At 39.7% G+C, this 25,457-nt stretch overlaps 1 protein-coding gene across 2 annotated transcripts in view; it reads left to right on the top strand.

Annotated features, from left to right (window-relative positions):
* Positions 1-25,457, top strand: part of PPP6R2 (protein phosphatase 6 regulatory subunit 2) — a 107,201-nt gene that overhangs the window by 49,370 nt on the left and 32,374 nt on the right. For both annotated transcript variants that reach the window (XM_068941634.1, XM_068941557.1), the window contains exons 4-13: positions 499-685; positions 1,456-1,593; positions 11,958-12,023; positions 13,392-13,504; positions 16,854-16,967; positions 19,309-19,435; positions 19,957-20,109; positions 20,846-21,049; positions 21,706-21,770; positions 24,814-24,929. In XM_068941634.1, coding sequence (XP_068797735.1) covers positions 499-685; positions 1,456-1,593; positions 11,958-12,023; positions 13,392-13,504; positions 16,854-16,967; positions 19,309-19,435; positions 19,957-20,109; positions 20,846-21,049; positions 21,706-21,770; positions 24,814-24,929 — 1,283 coding nt within the window. The remainder of the gene's footprint in view (positions 1-498; positions 686-1,455; positions 1,594-11,957; positions 12,024-13,391; positions 13,505-16,853; positions 16,968-19,308; positions 19,436-19,956; positions 20,110-20,845; positions 21,050-21,705; positions 21,771-24,813; positions 24,930-25,457) is intronic.

The following is a 25,457-nucleotide window of genomic DNA, read 5'->3' as shown; positions in this document are numbered from 1 at the left end:
TGTCTCTAAATTTGAACTCTCATTGTTATTTGAAAATTTATTATGCTCATTTTTAATTCTGCTTCAGTGGTGGAAAGATTAATTTTTCAGAGACATTTCAGAAACCTGCTAAAATATGCATTCTTCAAGCCAGCCTTCAAATTTTACATTAATTTTAGTTGTGCAAATTGAATTATTTTAAGATCTTTTTAAAGTGTGTTGAAACTGATTAAGTATTATTTTTAAAAATCAGAACTAACTATAATTTGAGGGCAGCTGAAATGTATATTCCAGTAATTTAAAAAAAAAAAAAAAAAAAAAGCATGATGTGCTTGAGGATATAGCACATCCTTAAAATGTGCCATTAGCATAGTTGACCCTTGTTTTTCATGCGTTTTTTTTTTCCTTCTCTCCAGGAAGGAAGATCATCCTACTGTTCATTTTAGAACTTTTATTTAAGTGAAGATTTTCTTGAGAGTTTTCATTTCACCTTTAGTTGCTCTGGTTCTGTCCTTCTAGATATCCCAACACAGCCTGTGAACTGCTGACCTCTGATGTGCCACAGATCAATGACAAATTAGGAGGGGATGAAACTCTGCTGAATATCCTGTATGACTTCTTGGATCACGAGCCTCCTTTGAACCCTTTGCTTGCCAGTTTCTTCAGCAAGACTATTGGGAATCTCATTGCAAGAAAAACTGAACAGGTAGTGATTGAGTTTGCCCTGACACAGATGCACAAATGCCTGCATTAATGTTGTTTGTGTTGTATGGCAGTATCAGCGGTATCCTGATGATCTTATTGTAATCCTCAGAGTTGAAAAACAGCGATTCTCTTTAGAGTTGGAATGAAACGTAGGCTTTGTAAAGCTCTTCAGACTTCCTGGGTTGGAGTGAATTGCTGGCTTATTTAGCCCCTTTGTATAGATTTTGTTTCAGAACTGCAGTAGTTTGGGATATTCCTGTGCTAAAGCTGGAGCTTTATTGTTTGTATTAAAACATATTGATAACACCCTTTGGATCATTGCCCAGAAGCTTCTTATCACCTAAGTAATGCCTCAGTCTCTTGCCTATAGAGGGGAGGTTGGAAACGTTTGCTGTGTGGTGTTTTAGCAATACATGCATTCCAATACAAACTTCATTTTTAAAATGAAGAGTGTAGAGTTTTTATCAGAGCGCCTTAGTGGAATGAAAATTTCTTCTGCTTCACCAGTGTCCTTGATATTCTTGTTCCTGTGGGCTTGGTTTCCTTGTGGAACAGATGAAAGAAGAGATGGCTAAAAAGATTTGATTTAGTATTTTCTTGAAATGAGAATGTTATTCCCTTCTTTTTGTTCTCTGAAGAAGAATTTGTCAAGCTAGTAGCCATTTTGCATGAAGATTTATTGATTAAAACAAGAACGTGAAGTGTAGGAAGTTCTGTGCTGCCGTGTCCATACATTGTACCAACAACTGGTGGTGATGTTTTTATTTTTAGGTGATTGCATTTTTAAGGAAAAAAGACAAGTTTATTAGCCTGGTGCTAAAGCATATAGATACATCAGCCATGATGGACCTCTTGCTTCGTCTCATCAGCTGTGTGGAGCCAGCAACTCTACGACAGGAAGTATTAAATGTGAGAATTTACTTCTTTTTTCTTTGAAAGATCAGGAACAAGTTTTTTTTGTTTGTTTCTTAAAGAAATATAACTCTGTTTGTCATTTATTACAAGAGCGCATCCACTCTTCTGAAAATTATTTTTCTTAGTGCTAGAGTGTACACATCAATTACTTTGGGTACTTCAGCCTGTTTGCGGCTTGCACAGTGGAACAAGCCTGGTTCATTCACTACCAGTAGAGGATATGCTTCTTGAAGTTCCTGCCAACTTGTTTTTGTATATAGCAACCAGTAGCTTCCCTAACTGTTTTTGCTATAGTGCTTTTGCGAAGTAAAACAAACAGTAATTTGTTCAGTTCCTAGCTGTGTTCAAGGGGGGTTTATGTGATTTTTGTAGATGATACACTGTGCCTCTTCCTTCTCCTTCCTCTTTAATATGCATCCGCAGAAAATATCTCATTGAGATGCTTAGTTTGCTTTACAGGTAAGACAAGCTTTTCTCCCTTTGCAGCCCAGTCTGGGTGAGGCTGCCTCATCCCCCCTTTTGTGGGCAGCAGAAGAGATGTGCAGGACTGGAGGAAAAAAAGCTACTTTAGCTCCCTTTCAGTGAGCCAAAAGGACAGTGTGCCGCATGGATAACTGCACTTGAGTCAGTGAAGCCCACACCAGGAATTATATATCTGACAAGCTTTGCTGCTTGTCTTCTGTGTCCAGAGCACTGAACAAAATATAGCTTAGCAGGTACAAGTTCTTTGCAGAAAGCAGTGTGTTAGATAATTACCAGTGCTTCGTTCTTCCTCTTAGCTGTGTAGTACACAGTGCAGTGTGCATGCTGTTCAAGAGAAGAAAATATACAGGCACAGGTTGATCCCCCCAGACTTGCATGTGCATTCACCATGAAAGGAAGTCTTCGTTTTTTAACAGAAAGTTTGCCAATTGAAGTTGGTTAGAAATCAAATAATAATATCAAGAAAATTGCTGAGAGGAAAAAGCCTGCAAGAGCTGGACGGACAGGGGATGATGATGATGGAGGATCCACCGAAAGAGAAAGCAGCTTTGCAGAAAAGGTCCAACCGCATCCCAGGCTGTGATGGCACAAGTGAAGCCAACTGAGTAAGGGAAGGGATGGCTCCCCTCTGTTCAGCACTGGTGAGACTCATCTGGTTACTGGTCCAGTTTGGGACTCACCACTACAAGAAAGACATTGCAGTATCGGAGCAGGTCTCATGAAGGCCATTGAGATAGTTGGGGCTGGAGCACAGAACATACAAGGAAAGGCTGCGATAGTGGGGTTTGCTCAGCCCGGAGGAGAAGTGGCAAAGGGGAGACCTTCCTGAGGTCTGCAGCTGCCTACTGGGGGTGGGAAGAGAAGATGGAGACAGACTCTTCTCAGCCGTGCACCTGAAGACATGAGAGGCAATGGGCACAAGCAGCGACAAGGGAAATTCCTATTAGATGTTAGAGAAATTTCCACCTGAAGGTGGTCAAACGTGAGAGGGGCCCAGATAGGTCTCCATCCTTGGAGATACTCAGAGCTCATCTGTATAAGGCCCTGAGCAATCTGCTCTAATGGCACCTGCTCTGAGCAGGCGATTGGACCAGACATCTTCAGAGAGCCTTCCAACGTTGCATTATGCTATGACTCTAATACTCTCTTATTGTAACCTGGGTTATTTCCTGAAAGAGTACACTAAACATCATGAAACTGTACTTCATTAGTCTTATTCTGTTAGTTTGATGAACTATAGCTTTGTGCTCTTCATTATGAACCTTACAAAGATTTAAACAAACTTTTGCGACCTGAAAGACAATAGAGTATTGGGCAGGTTGCCATCTCATATTGCTCCTTTGGGACACTATACTTAATGTGGAAATTTCCTCTTCTCTCACATCAAACAGTTATGGAAGGTCAGGTGAATACACTCTCGTCTGATAATAAAAGGAAAATCTGATAATAAAAGGATCTCTTGTCTCACTGTTTATTTCTACTGTAGCATCCATTTTGTGAAGTAAGAAAATTTCTCGTTATGTGCCAGTCAAGACTTAAGACTTAAGCTAATATCATTACCACGATAAATGCAATCATTTTTTCTTGTGATGTTAAAATGATATTTTAACTGAGTAGCCTTTTTCCTGGATGGATGGCTTCCATATTATATCAACCATCCATAATTGGTCAGATCTGGGTGGGAAGTATTTTAACCCCATCCTATTATCTTAATTCCATCTGTTAAAGGTTTCATGCCAACTAAAACCAAATGAAAGATACCATGAGGCGCTGGAAGTGATCCTGAATATTTTTTTCAAGTAGTGTCAATATAAATATTCTCCCTGAAAATGTAAAAATCTGATGGCTTAAGGATTTTTCCTTGGAAAGACAAAAGATATTAGCAGTATTCAAATTTAGGCTTAAATGTATAGAGAAATAATTTACCAGCAATTTTGGTGGTATAGTCAGAAACTTAAATTCACAGGAAAGTTAATGTGCAGTCTTTATTTTTGCTAGATATTAGAAATAAAAGTTGTATTTGCGGACTTTCCATCGCAGAAGGAAAAAATACTGGTTGTCAGGTAGTAGCTAGAATGGATGGGAATGCTTAGCTGCCTCAAAACAGCTGTTTGTCTGTTACTTGTGTAACACAGCGATTACACACTTGTGTAATGTGACAGCGATTAAATTTAGTATTTCATGGTTTCCATAATACTGATGTACACCACTACTGGATGTTATCTAAGGAGTTCTAACATTATATCAAGGTCTTCTAGGTTACGCTCCAGCTTCTTCCCGAGTAAAATATGAATGCCATCTGAACAACTAAATGCTTTCTACTTTCCATTTGTGTGACTTAGCAGAAAGCTGGAAACTTTTATGTCCAAATAAAGTTTGAGAAGCCCTGTTCTTCACTAGAAAGTACTGCTGTTGAAGATGCATCAGTTAGGGGTGTGAAAAGACCGCTTTTCTGCCAGAGGTTACTATTGGTTGATTTGTTATGTTTCGTGCTGCCTTGAAAGGTAGTGTTTTATAGTGTCAGATTTATGAAGATGATATCATAAGTTGATCAGAATTGTACTCTGCATAACAAGTGTCCCGGCATATCTCATTAGGGATTGGATGTTCACATTGTCCCTTTGACTCAGCAAGTCAGAGATTCCCTAATAATTGCAAGACAGTCTGTCATTTGCTAGGCTTCCATTGTAGAGATTTTTAGATGGTATTCGTTAGACAGTACTGGTGGTTCAGTTCCCTGTTGTGCTTTCTACTGAATAGACCTTTTAAAGCGTGTGTTTGATGTTTCCTTGGCTACTCCTTGCTTAGATGATGTTAGCGAGGGCAGGAGTTGTCATAGTCTTAGTGCAAGTGTTTGGCTTCTGGTACTAAGTGAAGTTGGGTCAATAATTCCACGAGCACTTTAAGTTGGCATTGCCACAAAAAGAGGCAGTCCTCTTTCCCTTTTCTCCTAATATTTATTCTGCTCATCCAGCTCCTCTCCTCTTGCATCTTTGCCAGCTGAAGCGTTCATGTGGTTGTAATGTGAAATGTATTGGGGAATTGATCCAACTGAAAGCACCTTTCTCTTATTTTTGCAAGGATTGTTTTCAGCCGGATCACTGATTTGCTTTGGTTGTCTGCATAGCTTTGTGCAATGATAAGGGAGGAGAAAGGGGTAGAAGATAAATGGATGAATACAAGCCAAGAGAAGGTGGCAATCCAGTTTATACTTTCCTAAACTGCTTGCAGAAGGCCAGTATATGGTACTTTTTCCCTTTGCCTTCCTTAATCTAGAACTCAGCAAGAGGGCCTGCAGTTAACAAGAAAATATGATAGTTGCATCTCTCTGCTTCCTTATGCTCATATATGATAGAGGAGTGTTTTTGTTCATGTAGCTTAGATTCGGTTGTCTTGGAGAGCTGTGCCATCAAGAAGAAACTTGCTTGCACAAGCTGCTTCTACACGCTTCTGCCAGAGGTATCACGGCATAAGCACCATTGTGTAAAGATGCCTCCAGATTCATTAGCCCGTGGGTAGCTGCAACATAAGTGAAGTAATCTGTTGTCTACTTTGGCTTGCATCATTACAGCCCTAGCTCCTCCTTGCTCTGGACTCTCGTGGTTGGAAATACTAGAAGAGTCTTCGGAAACTTCTAAGGAGATCCTTTGAGGAGGCTTGTTTTTCAGACGTTTACCTTTTGATATGCTTGGACAAAGCTTATGCTGTACAGATAGATGACAGCATATTTTCTTTTCTTTGATCACTGTCATTTGATTTCAGAATGTCTCTGGGAAATAAATAATATTGACCTTAAATAATATACTTCTTGTAGAGCAATAAAACTGGAGTGTAGGTTGCTTCTTGAAGCATTTTAAAAATCAGGACAGATAAATGGTGTCAAAGAAGTCTGTCCTCTGTATACATGTTGTCAGTATAAAATGTTACATAGAAAAATACAAAAAGAGCATGATCATTATGAGAGGGTTCCACATTTGATTTTTGCTGCCGTGTACTTGGAATTTTGATCTACTGCATGTTTCAGTGATCCTGTATTTATGTGAAGCATACACATCTAGTTATTCTGGATATTGCTTCTGCACTTCATCTCCTCCTGCTTTCCTTAGTGACAAAAAGTATAGTTTCAGTTTTATAATCTTCACTGAAGAGAGTTAGTCTGGCCTCCTGATTCAGGTCTGAAAGACAAGACCCAGCATGACTCTGCTGGAATATAGTGAGTCATTGGGATCTCATTGCAAAGGTCTGCCTTTGGATTGCAGAGCTGATTACAGCAGTCAGCATGTCTGATAAGGTTTCCATAGTGACAGGGAGACTGCGATCAGCTGTACTCTGAAAAGAAATCTTGTTGTCCTGGGTGGATCAGTTTCTTTTCTCTGCATCTTTTTGAAGAGCAACAAGGCACCACAGCTTTCCAAATTAAGTAACTTTCAGTGAAATACCTCACTAGCTCTGTATCATTTTGGTGGGCTGATGTTCCAGTTCTTCACTTTGTGTAAGAGCAACTGGCGGGGTAGCCTTTGCATCAGAATCTGATGTGGATAGTGATCGTAGCACCAAAAAATGCTACTGTATGTTGTCCCACGTTTTTCTGTTGCTTTCACAGGTAACGAAACATAAGAATAAGAAGGGCCTTTTGCCCTTACGGTTAAAGAAACTACCTCTCAGGGCTAGATTAGACTACCACGGGATTTTCAGATACCTTTCTTTTGTAAGAAGACTAGTGCAAAATTAGCCTTTCACAGATGAGGAATGATTAATTTGACTACTTCAGTGAAATGTTTGTTGATGTTGTAATCCTCAAAAGATCAGACAGCTTAGTCTATTGATTGCTGTTGGTTGTGTTTCACTACCATCTTAAATAATAAAGCATGAACTTACTTTCTTTTATTGTATCTGAATAGGAATATTCCAGCCAAAGTTACACCCCTTACTAGGTATATTTTCAGCAGGTTTCAGAAAAAAGAAGTTTTATTGAAGTCCTAATATAATATACTTTCTGAAATACTGACCGTGCAAGACAGGGTCCGGTGCTCTAGCCCCTAGCCATCTCAGTGGCCTCCGTGGGACCCACTCCAGTATTGCAGTCTGTCTTATACTGGTGAATCCCAAACTGGACCGAGTATCCAGATAGGTCTCACTAGTGCCGATTAGTGGGGAGCAATCACTTCCCTTACTCAGCTGGCTGCTCTTGTACCATCACAGCCTGGGATGTGGTGGGTCATCTTTGCTGCAAGGGTGAACTGCAGAGTCCTGGTGGAGTGAACCCCAGGATCCCTTGGGCCTTTTATGCAAAGCTGCTTCCTCACTAGTTGCTTCCCATCCTGTCCTGCTGCACAGAGTTATTCCATCCCAAGTGCAAGACTTTACTTTTTGCCTTTGTTGAACTTTCTGAGGTTCCTTCCAGCTCATTTCTCCAGCCTGTCTAGGTTCCTCTGAATGGCAGCCCTGCCCTCCTGTATACCAACTGCTGCCATCCAACTTAGTATTGTTCCTGAACTTGCTGAGGGTGCTTTTTTCCCCTTTTGCCAGGTCTTTAATGAAAATGCTTAACAGTATTGGCTTCTGCTATTGACTGAGTTTTCTGCTGGTAATGTCTACCCTTAGTCCTCCAAAGTCCTTGATCCTAGTAGCAGAACCTGTGGGAGTGAAGCATTACTGATGGTAGAGGAAGGTAAGAATCAAAGAGTATTTAAGCAAAATGGCCCATCCTGATGTGCAGAAAGTCAAGCAGGCATGGGAGAAGCTCAGCATGGATGAACAGGGAACTCCTATCTAAGCTCAAGCACAAACAGGAAGTACAGAGACTGCAAGTGGGGATGGACTACCCAGGAGCAATAGTGAGAAATTGCCCAAGCATTCAGGGATGTTACTAGGAAAGCGAAAGCTCAGCCAGATTTGAAACTGGCAAAGAATATGACAGGCAGCATGCTGGGCGTCCCCCTGCACGGGTCCTGTAGTCACTTTTGATATGCCTAAGGTCTCCCTTGGCGGTAATATTGGTGCACACATGGATGAGCAGGAAGGTGTGACAGTTCAAGGCCTGGATGAGCCTTGGAAGTCTCACCGCACATTAGGGAATCTGAGCTCCTGACAAGCAACATACTTCTCCAAACAGCATATCTGGTTGGTGAATGGGTTCTTCCATTCCCTGCAAAAGGGAGCTTCCAGTTGCTCTCATCTGCTGCTTCCTCTTGGAATGGATGCATGGTTCAGGCTCAGCTGGTTCTGATGACTCCCTTGAGGAAACTTGTTCCTCCTCACCTGTTACCATCATGCCACTGAACATATTCTGTAAGCACGTATCTGCAGGTGGTGAAGGAGCATCTCTCATGTTGCCAGCTTCCAGCCACTCCCAACTTGGGAATCTTCATCCCGTGCTGATAATACATTACCTTCTCCCCTCCTCTCCATAACTTCTTCACCTGGCAGCACAGTGCCTTGCTGAGAGTGCGTGTGCCACAGGTGAGACCGTTATTTCCAGCAGGGAGCAGCACCAAGCACTCCCTGCTGCCTGAGACCTGGTTGGCCATGTTCTCTCTCAGGACGTCCGCCTAAGTTGAGGCCACTCATGCCAGATACAGTTGCCTCAGCAGGTAACCTGGCAACTGTGCCTCCTGGCATGTCACCACTGTGGTTGCACTGACTCTTCCAGTGGCATACAGCCTCAAGTAGTGCCTCCAGGCCGCCTTCCGTGCCACCTGCCGCATTAACTGCCAGGTCCCTGTTTGTGTGGACCAGTTTGCATGCCCTGCTTGTTTCTGTTCTTCTGTGGACAAAAGTTACACAGGTATTGCCCAGCAGCAGTTGGTTATAAGTCTAACACTCCCTAATCGTGAAGCAGCAGATGAAGCAGAAGCTTGGCTTTGTTGGCGAACAGCTGCTACATAAACTGCCTAACTCCTGCTTGCCGATCCTGTTTGCTGCATTCTTCCTTTTCCTGTAGAATGAGTCCTGCTGAACGTAGGCACAAGTCGTCTGTCCGTCAATTCCTTGCAAATGTATTACTTATCCTGCTGACCTGCATGTAGTCAGTAGAGTCTGTATCTCAAGTGTGAATCTTTCTCTTAAGGGAGGTGCTGAGGTAACAGTATTGTACTTCAGTCCAGATAGGAGAGGCCTTGCAATTGGCACAGCTTTTATTTGAGGAGTAAATAGAAGATTATTCCTTTTCTAGTGAATATTAAAGTCCATCTCGTAGACATTAGCCTCTTAATTCAAGACGTTTTGGTGTTGCTCTTCTGATCTTAACGGATTGTTTCAGTTGGTTTTTCCCTTTTAAATTACATTTTCTGTGTCTCAGTTTCCAAGAACAGTAATTTCTGTGTTCAGATGGATGTTCATGCTTCCTCTCCTTAGTCCCTTTTTCTGTGGCCGTTTACTTCCCTCCGGAACCCATTGTTCTCGCAGTCTAGGCACAAAGAACAAAACTTCCTAGCCATGCTTACCTTTTAACTTACATTTTTAATTAATAAGGCCCACAGGTCCAACCACTCTAAGGGGGAAAAAAAAAAAAAGATTGAAACAGAATAAAATGGAAACTACAATGGAGGTTTGAGATTTAATTTACTATATTCTGCAGTAGAAAAAAATGCATTTCATGCAGGAGTGTCTAACTCAATATGTTGTTTTCTTCTGGACTGTGGAAGTCGTATGGCTAGATGGGACTTCTGTAGGTAAAACATTCCTTTGCTGACAGTGATTGGCAAGTCCAGTTCTGCCTGAAATAACAAATAGCCTGAAGTACCCACTGCAACATTCCTATGGACTTTATTTTTTGAAGAAAGGAAACTTACAGGTAAAAATGGATATAATTTTTTGTTATTAATATTATGCAATGGGAATATCCAGGGATTGCAGTTAAAACCTGGGGTTGTAGTCCTAGTGCTGTCCAAACATGGGGTATGTAACTGATTATGAAAAGATGAAACATGCAAATAGTGCACACAGAGAGGGGAGATGGGTAATTTTATTGTTACAGAGCTTGCCAGTAGGCACAACTGATGGATTTCGGCAGCAGTTCCTTAGAAGATATAAATGAAGAGATTTTAATTAATCTTGATGAAGCTGTTTTGGTAAATTGCCAACTAACAACTACCTTAACTATCGTCAGAAGCTTAGGGTTTGAAAGAGGGAGTTCAGTAGCCATACCCGACTACATGGAAATGAGAAAAGATACTTGTTAGAATAAATAAACAAATAAGCAAAGGATTATTGCTTTTTTAGTGGAATGGAGGGGGCAAGACTGATGTGTTAAGACATGGACCAAGCAGGGATCAACTGCACTTTCATGGGCCTGAGAAGGTGGTCCAGAAATTTGATTTTCATCCCAAAAAATTAGAAACCAGTGGAAGAAGGTGAAGAGGCAGGTTGGTAGAGAGATTGGTCAGGAAGATTGTCTTAGAAGCTCAGTCTTTTGGACTTTTGGGTAAACTGGATGTCAGGAAGAAGAGGTTATAGAAATCTGAATAGATCTGAAAATATGGTCTTGAATGAGATACTTGATTACCCAGCTGTATGCTGGAAAGATTTCTGGATAACATTAGTGTTTTTGCAATGATATGGAACTCGAGAAGGGAGGCAAAGTCATAAATTTCAGTCTTAGTAGGAAAGCAGCAGTGTTGTTGATGGCAAAAGTCACTAAAAATGATGATCTAGGATTTTTGACTTGTTTTAAGTCAGACATAGGTCATATTCAATATGGCATTGCTGAGGACAGGATGAGATCTGTCGGAAGGTTATTAGAGCAAAGCTAGTAAAGAGTCAACGTAAAGATTGTAGTTGAGTCGTGTGAACAGATAACATAAAAAGTGAGTATTCAAGGATAGAAGATACGTGTAGAGATTTCTTATAAAGAAGCAGTAGAAGGCAGGAAACTTTATTCGTTTACCCCATGACTCACAGAATCACAGAATGGTTTAGGTTGGAAGGGACCTCTGGAGATCATCTAGTCCAACCTCCCTGCTCAGGCAGGGTCCTCTAGAGCATATTGCCCAGGATCACATCCAGACGGCTTTTGAATATCTGCAGGGAAGGAGACTCCACTACCCCTCTGGGCAACCTGTTCCAGTGCTCTATGACCCTCACAGTGAAGAAGTTTTTTCTCAGGTTTAGGTGGAACTTCCTGTGTTTCAGTTTGTGCCCGTTGCCTCTTGTCCTGTTGCTGGGCACTCATCTGAAGAGTGATAGAAGATCATTACAGAAACTTCCAAAATCTTTTCCCACTTTAGTTAAGGTTTGGTCAGTCATTTCAAAAGCAACTGAAAGTGCAGTCATCTTAGCCATTAGACATCTAGCCATTTGCTTTGGATGAAGACCCTAGAAACCTGAGTGGAAATGGTTTTGTTGAAATAAGAAGCTGAGCTTGTAGATGGAGCTGGGAAGGAAGTAACTTGAATGTATTGATTGCAGATGGCATTCTTTGCATGCGATCAGGGAGGGACGATGAAGCGTAGCTTGCATTAATAGAGGGCAGTAGTCTGAAGCTGGAACTAGAGCAAGGAGACAAGGTGTAATAGCACCAGTGTAAAGAGCAGTATAAGAATGGGAAATGGCAGGAGAGAAGCATATTGATAGTTATGCTCATGCTACTTCAGATGAGATAGTATTCGTAACTTACCTGTTCTCTGTTTTCTGAACGCGTTTAAGTCTTTAGTTTCATAAGCATGGTACACTTACTGATGCAAATTAAAATGCATCTGTCTCTGCGCCGAGGGGAAATTGTACATTGCATGTGACTTTGATTATGAAATAGAGGGAAATGACTTTCCCTTCTTGAAAAGCCTATGTTTATGTGAAGCTTCACAAAGATCCTCTTGTTTTGAATTCTGTGATATCAAACAAGGATTTTCTTTTGCTTTCCTTTCCTTTCCCTCCAGTGGCTTAATGAAGCAAAAATTATTCAGAGACTTGTGGAACTGATCCATTCAAGCCAGGATGAGGATGTGAGTATGACAAAATTTGAGTTTTGTATTTGTGGCCAGTGGCTTTTGTAAGATCCAGAAGAATCTATCTCCATCTCTTTGAATTATACTGAGATGACTTATGGAAGGTGATTAATGAAGGATGATCTGTATGGACATCCTGTCCTTTCGTTGCTAAGCCTAGTACCAAAATGTTTTGTTTTATGTTTGATTTAGTTTTGACTCATTTTGCTACCAATTTCTTAGTTCATGTCGATGTTGCATGAATTTGTTGTAGAATCTGCAGTCAGTGGTAATTTACTTGAGTTTAAGAAGGAACATGCTATTTGAAACAGGCTATTGAATAACTTCATAATTTAGCTAGTTCACTGCAACCTTCAGTTCTTCTTAGACCATAAATAAGTAAGTATTCAGATAAATCTACAAGATGGAATTCTCTGAGCCTATGAAAAAGACATGCTGAGTATTGAATCATACAAAGGCTCTCTTTTTTTTTTTTCTTTTCTTTTCTTTTCTTCTTTTTTTCTTTTAATAATTGTCACAAAACAGCCAAGCCAGAACCTCTAGTTCTGGAATTCGGTTTCCTACACTAGCATCTTACGGTTGGGTATTGACTGCCATCGCTGATGCGGAGGAGGAAAAATGCAAGGAAAAGCACTGATATCTCTATCTGGCTTACTTTGATTTAGATGAAGATGGGGCCTTTGTTAAAAGTTTCCTGTGACTCTCAGCAGCAAAGTGAATTGGATTGCACATTATTCTTTTGTTAACGCTAATAATATGATTCCTTTGGCTTATCACAGGAAAAATTGCCCTTCTGAGAGAGAAAATGGGAAGTAGCATGCTGATTTGCATGTCTTTTGCAATACTGTCTTATGGATGAGTGCTGAATTGCAGCATTAGGCCCTATAGGTATAGTAGCTAGAGAGAGTTTTTGATCAATGGCTAGGCTGAGATTGTTAATTTATCAAAATACTGCGTTAAAGCTTTTTAGTGCATGGTAATTAAATTTTAAATGGTTTTATCAAGCAATTTATTTTTGTTCATGGAAGGAAGCTTCTGAGTAGTGATAAGCAAGAATGAAATATTTGTATTTGAAACTTACAAGTTAACACGCTTGGTCAAAAAATTAAAAAAATCCTCACTTTCTGCAATCATTAATTGCATTTAATTGAGACATTCAGGAAGACCCTCTCTTTGATTTAAAAATCTGTTCATAATTACGCTGATGTGAGTTATTAGAACCATAAGGATGAATAATTCACTTGTACTGAAAATGCTCATTTTTTCAGTTTCTTGCGAGCCCAGCTGTTAAATTTTCTCTGACAGCCAGGATGAGCCAGGCTGAGAAGTTAGCACTGACATGTGCTCTTACGTTGTTGTTCACAGAGGCAATCAAATGCTTCCCAGACCCTGTGTGATATCATAAGATTGAGCAGAGACCAGAGCAATCAACTCCAAGAGATACCTGAGCCTGATCCACTTCTCACAGCACTGGAATCGTAAGTACTTTTTATGAGACTCTTGCTAAACTAGCTACTAATACTATCATTTGCTGACAACTCACTAGAGGCACAAACGAGAGAAACAAACTGTTGGTGTGTTGTGTTGTTAAGTGAGTACAGATCTTTATAAACACAGTGGAGACCTCTCTCTTGGACTTTTGGTATATCTGACAGGTACTATAGTTTGTGATCCTTTTGTGAGATAACCACTATAAAAGGAGATGTGCATATTGCTAGACTTAATCTAGTAATAAAGTGGTACTAGGGTGTAGTCTGCAAAAGTAGCATTTATAGGATTTGAGTTTTTTAAAATACATTTGATAGAAGGCGTTTTCTTGAAAAAAGAGATATAGCATAGTGCTTGTGATCTCAGCTACTGTTACTCAGTACTTCTTTTCAGGACTTGCTCTTGTATGTCCAGACAACTTGCAGTGAAACTTTCAATAACTTCTTTCATTTTAAATATTTTTTTTAATCTAGAGCTAACTTCTGTAATATTTTTGAGGGGATATGTTGATAAGAAACTTGCACTTTCACACAGTTTTTTTTGTTAGGATTTACTTCCCAAGTAAAGTTAAACATAACGATGTATACCAGAAAATGTTGATTTTTCACGTTTATTCCATTCTCTTGGCATTATTTCATTGTTCTTTGTAATTCAGCTTTAAGTTACTTGCTTTAGCATGTTTCCGGTTCGTTTATTTGCCTCAAACCTAAAAATATTGACTGGATATTCAGTGTGAGATTAAAAACAAAAAAAAGTTGTTTTAGGCCTAAAGGAATCTTTTGGCAGAAAAAGGATAAAAGAAAAGACTTGCAGTAGGTGAAATGAATGTTAAAGGACGCATAACTATCTGTAAATAGGGCTTAAAATTGCTCTTTTATGTTTTTGCCAACACAGAACTTTCTTAATTTGTGTGACATTGCTGTTATTTTCTGCCATTTCTGAGCTGTCGATTCGTAAGCATGAGTACTAGGGGCACCATGTTCCTCAGGTGGGAACCCGAGGAATCAGCAGGAACCCGTGTGTGCAGGTGAAAACAGGATGTAAATAGTGGTGGTGTTGTGCTGCTCACAAGCTTTGAAAAGCCCCATTCTTTGGAGATCTGTTCAGGATCTTCCAGATGCTTGACATATAAGCCTCCCCCTTGTAAGGAAATGCTCTTTCTTAAATGCTTCATTTCCCTTATTGCTCCTGCATAGACAAAGCAGATCTGACCTTTTATCCCATATCCTACCGTAATATTTTCTTATCAGTAGTTTAGTTCAATGCTGGGTTTTTAGTGTAGCTTGCATCCCTGATCCCTTTGGAACCTTTGGCATTTCATCAGGCTTATGTCAAATTTGAGTCCTTTAAAATTTGGAGATGAGCCTCCTGCTTGGTTATTTCACCTGCAAAGTCTAGGCCCTTTAACAAGCGTAGTGGTTCACTATGTAGTATGAGATGGGGTAGGCCATGGAGAACTCCTCCTGCGAAGACTTTCTTACTAGTTCAAGAAAAGGAGTATGAAATCTTCCTGTCCTTGGGGCAGAAGATTGCTACCCATGGTCTTTCATATCCATGTGTTTTTGTACCTGTGATCTTTCATGAGAGCCTCTGTGACACTGATGTTACGAATTAAGTTTCCTTGATAGAGCTTTACAAAGCTGCAGCGGTAAAGTTTAGCTCGTGCTTTACTGGGACGCTCTTTAGCTTCTTCCTTCCTCTTCTCTTTCTGTTCCCTTCCCAGCCTTCCCCCAGTTCCATTGTACTCTTTGTGTATTCGTTGTTCACTTTTTTAGGCACTACGTGTAACATCCGTGGAATAAATAAAAACTATATTTTCGTACTTCCAAAAAGTATTTTTTTAAAGTTGTTATATCACTTCACTGTTTATAAGAAAAACTATTTTGAACAAAAGTGATTTTTTGTACTACTAATCTTTCTGCTGATGATCTGTAGCAGTTATATTTCTCTTTACTTTTCTCACCCGGTTGTTCTGTGTATTAGCGGTAAACTTTTTTGATCTTTGGATAATGTTTTTATCTGTGAATTAATGATCAGTAAGTGCTGCAGGAAGGAGCCGTGACCAGGCTTACGGAGTAAATATCAAATCTTGATTTTCAGTAATTGTTTGCCTAAACCATCTGCAACAGCTTGTTTCACAAATTAACTGTATGCAACAAAAGTGAGTTTAGTTAGACACTGTAAACTATTCTTTTATTCCCCTGACACTACCTCTTATGCTGATGGAGGATATTTAGATGCTATTTATTAAAATAATTTAGTCTTACATTTTATTCATGTATTTTTACATTTTTATCTCATTTTATTTATACAAATATAAATGTTTTTTTTCAAATATTAGAAAATAGTAAAAGTCTATCTGAACTTGAACAGTACTGCTTTTAGCTGAGCATGTGACTTCACAAGATGAGAAAGGCACTTACTGTGTACTGGGTTTTGGAGAACTTTCAATTACATCTGCAGAATCAGCATGGGAAAACAATTTGAATATAGAGGCGGAAGTAGGCACTGCTGCAGTCAAGTAACTGTTGATGAGCAACAGCCAAAATCTCATATTGCTTGTATCTTTTATTCATTCTGCACAGCAGATTGCAGGGAAAAAAAGTAGGCCGTTACCTTTGTGTTGCTTATTCTTAACTTCTAAGGGTCCGAGTGTCAAAACTATTTTTAGCGCTAGAAAGGACCGTTATCATTATTTATTCTGACTCCAGCAGTCTTCAAAACTTCACTTGGTGATCCCTCCACCTGCTCCAAATCTATCAGTGTTTGGAGGGCCTCTTGTCTTGGTTAAGGCCTCAAAGAGATGGTGAATCGTTTAAAACTTTTCCAGGACTACTGAAAACGTGCATATTATTTACAATTCACGCTTATTGGCTTCTATTTCCAGGTTCGGGGTCTTATAACACCAGTGGCAAAGATAAGGCTTATTGTATTTGTTACCTTTTTTCTGGGACTCTGATGGATAATTTTAGACTATGAGTTAATAGCTTCATATTGTCTTTAAAAAATTAAATAGACTGAATTAACACTTTAATTTCCTTCCAATTTGTAATCAAGAGGCGTATCCTGCTAATGCGAGAGAATCATTTTTTGTTTTGGAGTCTTATGTGTTTATAACCCAGTATTGTCCTAGTGATGAGTAAGCAAGTTCCTAAACCTAGTGTAGCTCCATTCTTGTCATATGAGACTTTTTAGAGAGAAATGTCTTTATTCTTTCTCCAGAGAAAAGAATAGAGCCTTTTTTTCCAGAAAATCCAGAAATGATTTTTTTGTGATTGAATCAGCTGTAAAATATTTCTGATTTTAATACCATCAATGTGTGTCCGTGTTGATCAATAGGCAGGAATGTGTGGAGCAACTCCTGAAGAACATGTTTGATGGAGAACAGACTGAAAATTGCATAGTGAATGGAACGCAAGTTCTTTTAACGTTGCTGGAAACGAGGCGCTCTGGGTAAGTTAGCACTTTCTTCACAGAATCACAGAATGGTTGAGGTTGGAAGGGACCTCTGGAGATCAGCTAGTCTAACACCCCTGCTCAAGCAGGGTCCCCTAGAGCACATTACCCAGGATTGTGTCCAGACGGCTTTTGAATATCTGCAGGGAAGGAGACTCCACTACCTCTCTGGGCAACCTGTGCCAGTGCTCAGTCATCCTCACAGATAAAGAAGTTTCTTCTGTTGTTCAGAAAGAACTTCCTGTGCTTCAGTTTGTGCCCGTTGCCTCTTGTCCTGTCACTGGGCACCACGCAGAAGAGTCTGGCCCCGTCCTCTTGACACCTTCCCTTCCGATATTTATACACATTGGTCAGATCCCTCCTGAGCCTTCTCTTCTCCAGGCTGAAGTGTGCTGGTTCCCTCAGCCCTTTCCTCCTAGGAGAGATGCTCCAGGCCCTTCATCATCTCAGTAGCCCTCCGCTGGGCTCTCTCCAGTAGCGCCATGTCTCTCTTGTCCTGGGGAGCCCAGAACTGGACCCAGCACTCCACGTGAGGCCTCCCCAGGGCTGAGGAGAGGGGCAGGATCACCTCCCTCGACCTGCTGGCAACGCTCTTCCTAATACAGCCCAGGATGGCTTTGGCCTTCTTGGCCACAAGGGCACATTGCTGGCTCGCGGTCCACTTGTTGTCCACCTGGACTCCCAGGTCCTTCTCTGCAGAGCTGCTCTCCAGCAGGTCAGCCTCCAGCCTGTCCTGGTGCCTGACGTTATTCCTTCCTAGGGGCAGGAGCCTGCACTTGCCTTTGTGGAACTGCATGAGGTTCCTCTCCACTCTCTCTCTCCAGCCTGTCCAGGTCCCTCTGCATGGCAGCACAGCCTTCTGGTGTGTCAGCCACTCCTCCCAGTTTAGTAGCATCGGCAACCTTGCTGAGGGTGCACTCTGTCCCTTCCTCCAGGTTATTGATGAATAAGAACAAGGCAGGAGCCAGCACTGACCTCTGGGGGACACTGCTAGCTACAGGTCTCCAACTAGACCCTGCGCTGCTGACCACAGCCCTGGGAGCTCGGCCATCCAGCCAGTTCTCCATCCACCTCACTGTCCGCTCATCCAGGCCGCACTTCCTGAGCTTGCCTAGGAGGATGTGAGGGGAAACGATGTCAAAAGCCTTGCTAGCCCTAGCAAGAACAATTTTAGGAACTGAAATATAGTTTTACATGGGCGAAATCTTTGGGCAAAAAAAAAAAAATTTTTTGCACTCTAGTGTGAAGTGCTAACTGGAAAAAAGTACATGAAAACCTACTTCGTTTTTTTTTGATGCAGTAGCGGTACTTCATTACAGTCAGTTAGCAGCTTGGCCCTCCTGTGTGCACCTCGGGTTCTCTTGCACATGTATAGGAAGGTCTTGTCTTATCAGCAAAATATATGCAGAACGTGGGAGAAAATAGTGTAGCATGCTTAATCTATATGATGATGTATGTATGGCTGTGTAGTTTAAATGTTATTTCTCAAAACTTTATCGCCTTTTTTTTTTTTTTTTTTGGAAATAGAGGAGAGAAAAGGCACAAGAGAGTTGTGGGGAGGAAGGGAGACATTGAAAGTGTCCCTTTTTAAAAAAATAAACGGAGAAATTAAGGAAGAGTGAAGAAGATAATGGAAGATTAGGAAATGGTACTGGAAAGAAAAAGACAGGGAGCAGCACTGGACTAACCAATTACTAACCAATTACTAATCAGAAAATAACGTACAGAGTTAAAACTGAAAAGTTGAGACACTAATTTTACTGTGTCTTGTCCCTGGGATCTCTGAAGATTTATGAGGGTAAAGACGTAAGTTTTCCTATTTAGCCCGTTCCTGGCTTTCTGCTGGTACTGAAATGAAAGTTGTTTCTCTTTTTTTTTATTCCAGTGTAAGACTCTGTTGTTGGAAGGGAATAATAATAGTTGTTATGCTAGATGTCGGCCCTTGTGTTTTCATCATGTGTATCTTTCTGAACGCTTAGGGAAGGTTGTTTTTAAACAAATATTTATAGTTGGCACTCTCTGATGCAACTTACTCCCCAGTTATTTGTGAAGCGTTAAAAACCAGGAGGAACTTCAGTAATTTGTCTTTGCCGTTTTCAGTCAGCTGTGCAAACAGCTTATTCTCTGTCTTCCTACTCTATCTCATTTACATTTTGATTATATTATTTACAAGATTATATTTACATAATACTTAGGTAAATATCCTTAGTGACTGTAAATGATTATTTTTCATATTCACAGTTATTTTTCAAGAGAAAATGACCAACAGAAACAGTGTGACTGGGGACCATTTTAAGATTTGGTCAAATTCTAGCTGTTGTGCTTTTCTTCTTTGCAGGGTGGAAGGACTGATGGACTCATACACTCAGGGATTTGAAAGGTCTTACACTGTCAATAGCAGCATTTTATATGGTATTGAACCAAGGCTAAAGGATTTCCACCAGCTGCTGCTCAGCCCTCCCAAGGTAAAGCACCCCAGCCTCTTCTAGCAGCAAACAGGCTGCTGACCTGCATTTCAGGGCTTCCCTTTCTTTATACAGAGGCTTCCTGGATATGCTCTGAAAGCATTGCATGCTGGAACACGCAAGATCTAACTTATATCCCTGAAGAAAAATCCATGCTTAAAGTTTGTAATTCAAGTGCTTAGGAACCAAGCAGGAGGAGCTGAAAGCAAGCACATCATTTATTAGAAAACCAAGATATGTTGTGACCGGTAGCTTGTGTAAAGATGGTTGGGGAAGGAAAAGAAAGGAACTGTTAGTTAGGCCTAATGGATGTTTTGACTTCAGTCGTCAATTTTGGAAGTGTAGTTCGTTCTAACAGTGGTCGCAAGACACTTCTCACCGTAGAAAGAGGACCTAGGTTTACCTGCAGAGAATGTCTATGTGAGGAAATTAACAAGTTGGGTTTAGTCAAATCATTGTCCGAATACACTAAAGGAAATGTCGGCCTTTGCTGAGGTACTCAATATCTGTTTCTCTGGTAGAAAACGGCAATCCTAACTACAATTGGTGTCTTGGAGGAGCCACTGGGGAATGCTCGTCTTCATGGATCTCGACTAATAGCTGCTCTGCTTCACACAAACACTCCCAGTATTAATCAGGAACTATGCAGACTCAGTACCATGAACTTACTACTTGTGAGTAATAGAGCGTGGCATACTGTGAAAGAGCAGTGTAACTTTAAATTGAGAACCTTTTTACTTTCTCTTTGATCTTTTCAGTGCAAAATGGTATGTTTCATGCGTGCCGGTGCCTAATTATTTCCCTAAAATGCTGAAAGTAGGAACATCCATTCTCAAAATAGCTTTTGTAATACAATTACAGTTGCTTAATATGTTAAAATGGACCTCTTGCTTCAAATCTATTGTTACGGTAGTTTAGTACAATGTATGCAAAATAGTCTCGTTACTGAAAAAGCTCCGACGTGTTCTGGAGACAGACCTTGTAATACTGAGAGCAGATCTTTCTGTCTAACCACGAACAAGGACATGATCTGAAAACTGCCACTGTAATCAGAACAGTCTTTCAGAAAATTATTATTTTTGTGCTTATAATTTAGTTAATATTTTTCGTATAACTAATGCAGCCACAGAGTAGGTAATATATTTGTTTAATGTATCCATGGTGTGAGCGCTAGCTGTCTATCAGAGTATTACCAATGGGCTCAGGTTGTAGGAAAGTGTGCATCAGAGCTGAGAAAACTGAGTACATTCAAGTGCAGGAAGTGGACATTGTGGCATGGAAGTGAAAAGTTGTCTTAGTGCACACTTTCATTAATCAATTAATGGGGCTGTGTTTTTATTTCATCTGGTTGTTAAAAATGGGAAGATGTGTCATAGAGTGGATTTTTTTCTGTTTCTCATTTTGTCCCAGGACTTATTTTTTAAATACACGTGGAATAACTTTTTGCATTTCCAAGTGGAATTGTCCATAGCAGCTATTCTCTCACACTCTGTACAAGAGGGAAAAACTACTACTAATGACCTAGAAGGCAAAGAAGAGGTGCTGAATGGAAATGCGGCCACAGAGAGCCTGGAGGCTCCAGAAAACAGTACTGAGAATATCATGGTGACTCATGTAAGTCTGGTCTGAGAACTTTACATGGATTGATTCAGGCTGAATTTGCATTAACGAGAACATTATATGACAAACTGCTCAGAAGAATAGAGTTTATCTAAAACTGTCTCTAGACATTACTCGATTCTTCCAGTTCTGGATGGAAGTATATTTACTTTTTGTACATTTGATTTGTTCATCCAATTGCAAAAGAAACATACTACCAGATCTCATTTAATGAGCTTACGTATCCATTTTTATTCATTTCTTTTAGTAAAGATGCATATAAACTTAGAACAAAAAACAAAAAAAAAAGAAAAATCATAACAACTGTAACTAGTTAACTAGCTTTTACCTCCAGTATTGTGGGCCTCATGATGAAAAGTTTTTGTAGTGTTTGTAAAACCACAACAATATTTTGGAATACTGCTCTCGTGAAGCCCCAAAAGCAGACTGAAGACGTTTGTAAGTAATGCTGTTTTCCATGGATCCTCTGAGAAAAATTTTGAGAAAGAAATTTGAGCTCTTAAAAAAATAAGTGCTGAACTTTAAGTTTTTGTTCGATAGGAGTGAAGGAATTAAAAAAAGGAACTGTAGTTCAGTACACGTTTTCTAAGGCATGAATCTTTCTTTGGCAAATGTTGGAAATGTTCTTCCTATCTCCTGTTTTTCTCTAGCTGTTCCAGAAATGCTGCCTCGTGCAAAGGATATTGGATGCCTGGGAAGCCAATGACAGAATACAGTAAGGGATTTTGGATTCAGAATGCTGTTGTCCTAGGGCTGCAGATTTTGAATACTCCCTTGAAATATTCTTTTATTTATTGGAATAATTTACAATGTAATGGTGTCTTAAATGATTTGGAATTTGGATTATGATTTGGAATTTGGATTATTTGCATGCTAGAAAAAAAGTTTACCACATTGATGTATAATTAAAAACTCCCAAGCATGGAAAAAAATTAATGTATATAATGTCTCAGCTCAAATGCACAATTAGCTTTTTTCCTGCTTTCTCAAGAAATTTTGCATTGCATATTAACGTTTTACTTTTTTCCATAAATGCGCAACCATTTTCTCCCTAGCGTGACCAACAGTATGGAAACTCAGGCTGGCAAACGTTTTTGCTCTGGATTGCTCGTTTAATATTCTGACTTTATAAAACACTTGGCTAGCATGCTGATAATAAGATTTAAATCATTAAAAAAATAGATGCCAGTGAAAGTATTCTCTAGGCTCCCGTTTCTTTACCCATCTAAATGCTTTTGTCCTTTGTCGCTGTTTCTAGTTCTCTGTAGCTCCAAAGTGATGTGTCGTCCCACTCTAATTATTTTAGGCTTGCTGTCAGGCTGCATTGGTTTTTCTACCTCCTGCAATCCATTGGGCTGATGATAACAAATTTTGCTGATAGTTTTATTGCACAACTGTGTAGGTAATGCAGAAACATTGTGGTTCCTATGTAAGAATTTTCTCACTTAAATTAGATAGGAATTAGAGTTCAGACATATTTTATGCTGTACACAGCTCCAGCCTCCAAATTGAGAGGAACTTTAATAGCTAAAAATATATATTTTTAGTTAACAGAGAGGTATCTCAGATGGTGTGCTTTAAGAAGTTTGAGTTTATATGAAGATTATGATATGCACTAAATGAGGAGATGGAGCGAAGCACTAGGAGCCCCCCGGTAAAAGATTCAAGAGCTTGAGAATTTAAAAAAGCAGCAGATAGAACTCTGGAAATATATTTTCCTGTTGGAACATGGAATGTCTCTTTGAGTTCTCTTTGTTTTAGGTATTCTGTATATTTTTCATAAAGGACCTTGTATCTGCTACAGTTTACCTAGTAAAAAAACCCAACATATCTTTTATTTCAGTCCATTTGATCTGCCTAGGTAATTAGGATTTAAAATAAATCAAAGCCTTGCCATCAGTACGAGTTTGTAGTAAACAGTAGTTTACAAAGCTACCTGTAGCACATTTTTGTTTGCCTTCTTATTCATGTGAGTGTGGTATCGTTGATAAAGAATATAAGAAAGCGTTGAAATAGAGGTTAATTTTGCCTGTTTGCTGTCCTATTGAATTGGAATTTTAAAGAATTATCACCAGTCTATGCGCAAAAGGCTGTGCTTTAGCACTGGAAGCTCTTTTACAAGTATTAATTGCATTTGAATAGTTTCAAATCCTAGATTTGGGGTGCAAGTTTAAGTGCTGTCCTTATTAAGGGACATATGATATTTGCAGTTGCAGTCTGCATTTGTTTTGTATTCTGCTTTTTGGTACGTGAACGTGTGGAGTGGTCAGGGTCCACTCCCTGCCCCCAAACCATCTACTCTCCTCACCTCCGTGTGACCAACGCTAATATTAGGGGAAAGCACAAGATCATTTCGGTATGAACTTATCGTTTTTAAAGTTTCAGAAGGATTTAATTACTGTGCTTTTCAAGGGAAGGTCATAAAAAAGTTTAAACATTTAGCTATAACTCCATGTTTTTAGGAGGAGCTGACGTTGTCTGATGGCTTTGCTGTATTCCACCTGTCAGCCTAGACTGCTTTCGAGTAGCATTACACACAGATTCCCAGGGCAACACTAGGGAAGAATTTACATGAGCACAGCATACCAGCCCAAAATTAATTCTGATATGTTCTTACTAACTTACTGCTTTCCCCTACCCACAAGGAAAAGTGAGTCTCTATTATATGTTGGCTCTGTTAGCATCTGCGAAAGAAAGCTTTGCTTTACAAACGGAGACTTAGTAACATTAGGTGGAAACTTCTTGTCATCCTGTTTGTGAGGGTTTTTTTTTTCCATTTGCTTTGATTCTGACCCACCGGTTGCATTTGTGGTTGAGTCAATCTTGCATACTCCTCGTGCTACATCAAGAAATAATCACTTCTGAAATAAACTTCAGTATTTGGGACGCTTTAAAGTACATAATGTTACAATGACTAATAGCACTGTATGTGTGAGTTTTGTCTAGGCTTACTTTCAGCACCTGCCAGATTAAAAGCAGAGATGCTGTCTCTAAATATGTCGCTGTGAAATTTCTTACCAGAAAACTGCCACTAGAGTTCCTCTTTTTATTCCCAACTCTCATCAGTTCTTGTTTGCATACTATGGAAAGCGGAATTAGCTCAGGCTCTTCATCCCCTGATTTGCAGATTGCTTCTTTGCTATCCAGTGAAGGAGACCCAATGGAGATTCAAAGAAAAGTGACTTAGTGACTACTTGGACATAGTTTTGGCCTCTTATATTTTGTGAGGGGAAAATCCAGTGGTGGTAGATTAGTCTCCTTTGTCCTCTCAAATTCACCTGCTAAATATTTCAATTGCAAGTAAAAATCTAGAGCTTTTTCAGTAGCAATTATTTAAATTCTTCTTACTGTTGTGTGTTTTCTTTAGTGGAAATTATAATGGGATTATTTATTTATATACTGATCTTTCATTGTACCTCATTAGCTTAAGATTTAAACCAAGTGTAAAGAGTACCTAGTGCATTCAGAACTGGGTGAGTGATGTCTTCCATCTCAATACATGGAAAAATGCAGAAGGGTTTGTTTGTTACAGGTAAACTCATCCTATGCCCTGCCTGCGTGAATAGAGAGCGTTCCTGCTGATTCTGTGCTGCTGCATATTTTCTATTAAACCTGTTTGTAGTAATGCTTATTTTTGTCAAACTATTGCAACAGCAAGGAAGTCTTAACGCTTCTAGATTGTGAAATTGGTTATGACTCTACGACCCTATGATTCTCAGTGTCTGGTTATATCGCTACTGGTTGTTTTCTGTTTTCAGGGCAGAAGGTGGAATGAGGCGAGGCAATATGGGCCACCTTACCCGAATAGCCAATGCTGTAGTACAGAATATGGAGAAGGGCCCCATGCAAACTCAAATTAGTGAGTTTATTAAAGGTATATGCTCCTTTTCCAGTTCCTTTTTTTTTTTTTTCCTTGATTAACTAATTTTTGCAGGCCTTTTGGGAATACTTTTAGTGCCTTGTATTTCATGAGTCTCCCTTTTATAATGAAGATGATTCCTGGTTAAATATTGCAAATTCCCTTAACTTAAAAGACGTGTTTTGACCAAATTCTCTTGATCTTTGTTACAGACATACTTTGTTGAAGTTGTTGGAACTTTGTTTTTGCAAACAGGGACTGAATTTATCCTTTTTGTCTTAAAGAATACTTTTTTCTTCAGGAATTTTATGTACATCTATAGTGTTTATTTACAGCATTTTGGGATGGTGTTTATAAGTGGTGCTCATATAATTGCTTGTAGTCATACCTGTTTGAGAGGATGAGAGACGCAAGAGTAAATGATCTCAGAGGCCTTACATCTCTGCTGTGTTGGAGATATTCACACTGTCAGGCTTTGTCCATCATCACTTCACTGCGCTTTATTTCGAGAACTAGTTTTATCTCATATAATCTTTGTGCGAG

Source organism: Struthio camelus, chromosome 1 (genome assembly GCF_040807025.1).
Source record: "Struthio camelus isolate bStrCam1 chromosome 1, bStrCam1.hap1, whole genome shotgun sequence".
Classification (NCBI taxonomy): Eukaryota; Metazoa; Chordata; class Aves; order Struthioniformes; family Struthionidae; genus Struthio; species Struthio camelus.
Note: the sequence above shows the minus strand (reverse complement) of the source record. Positions and strands in the feature narration are given on the sequence as shown.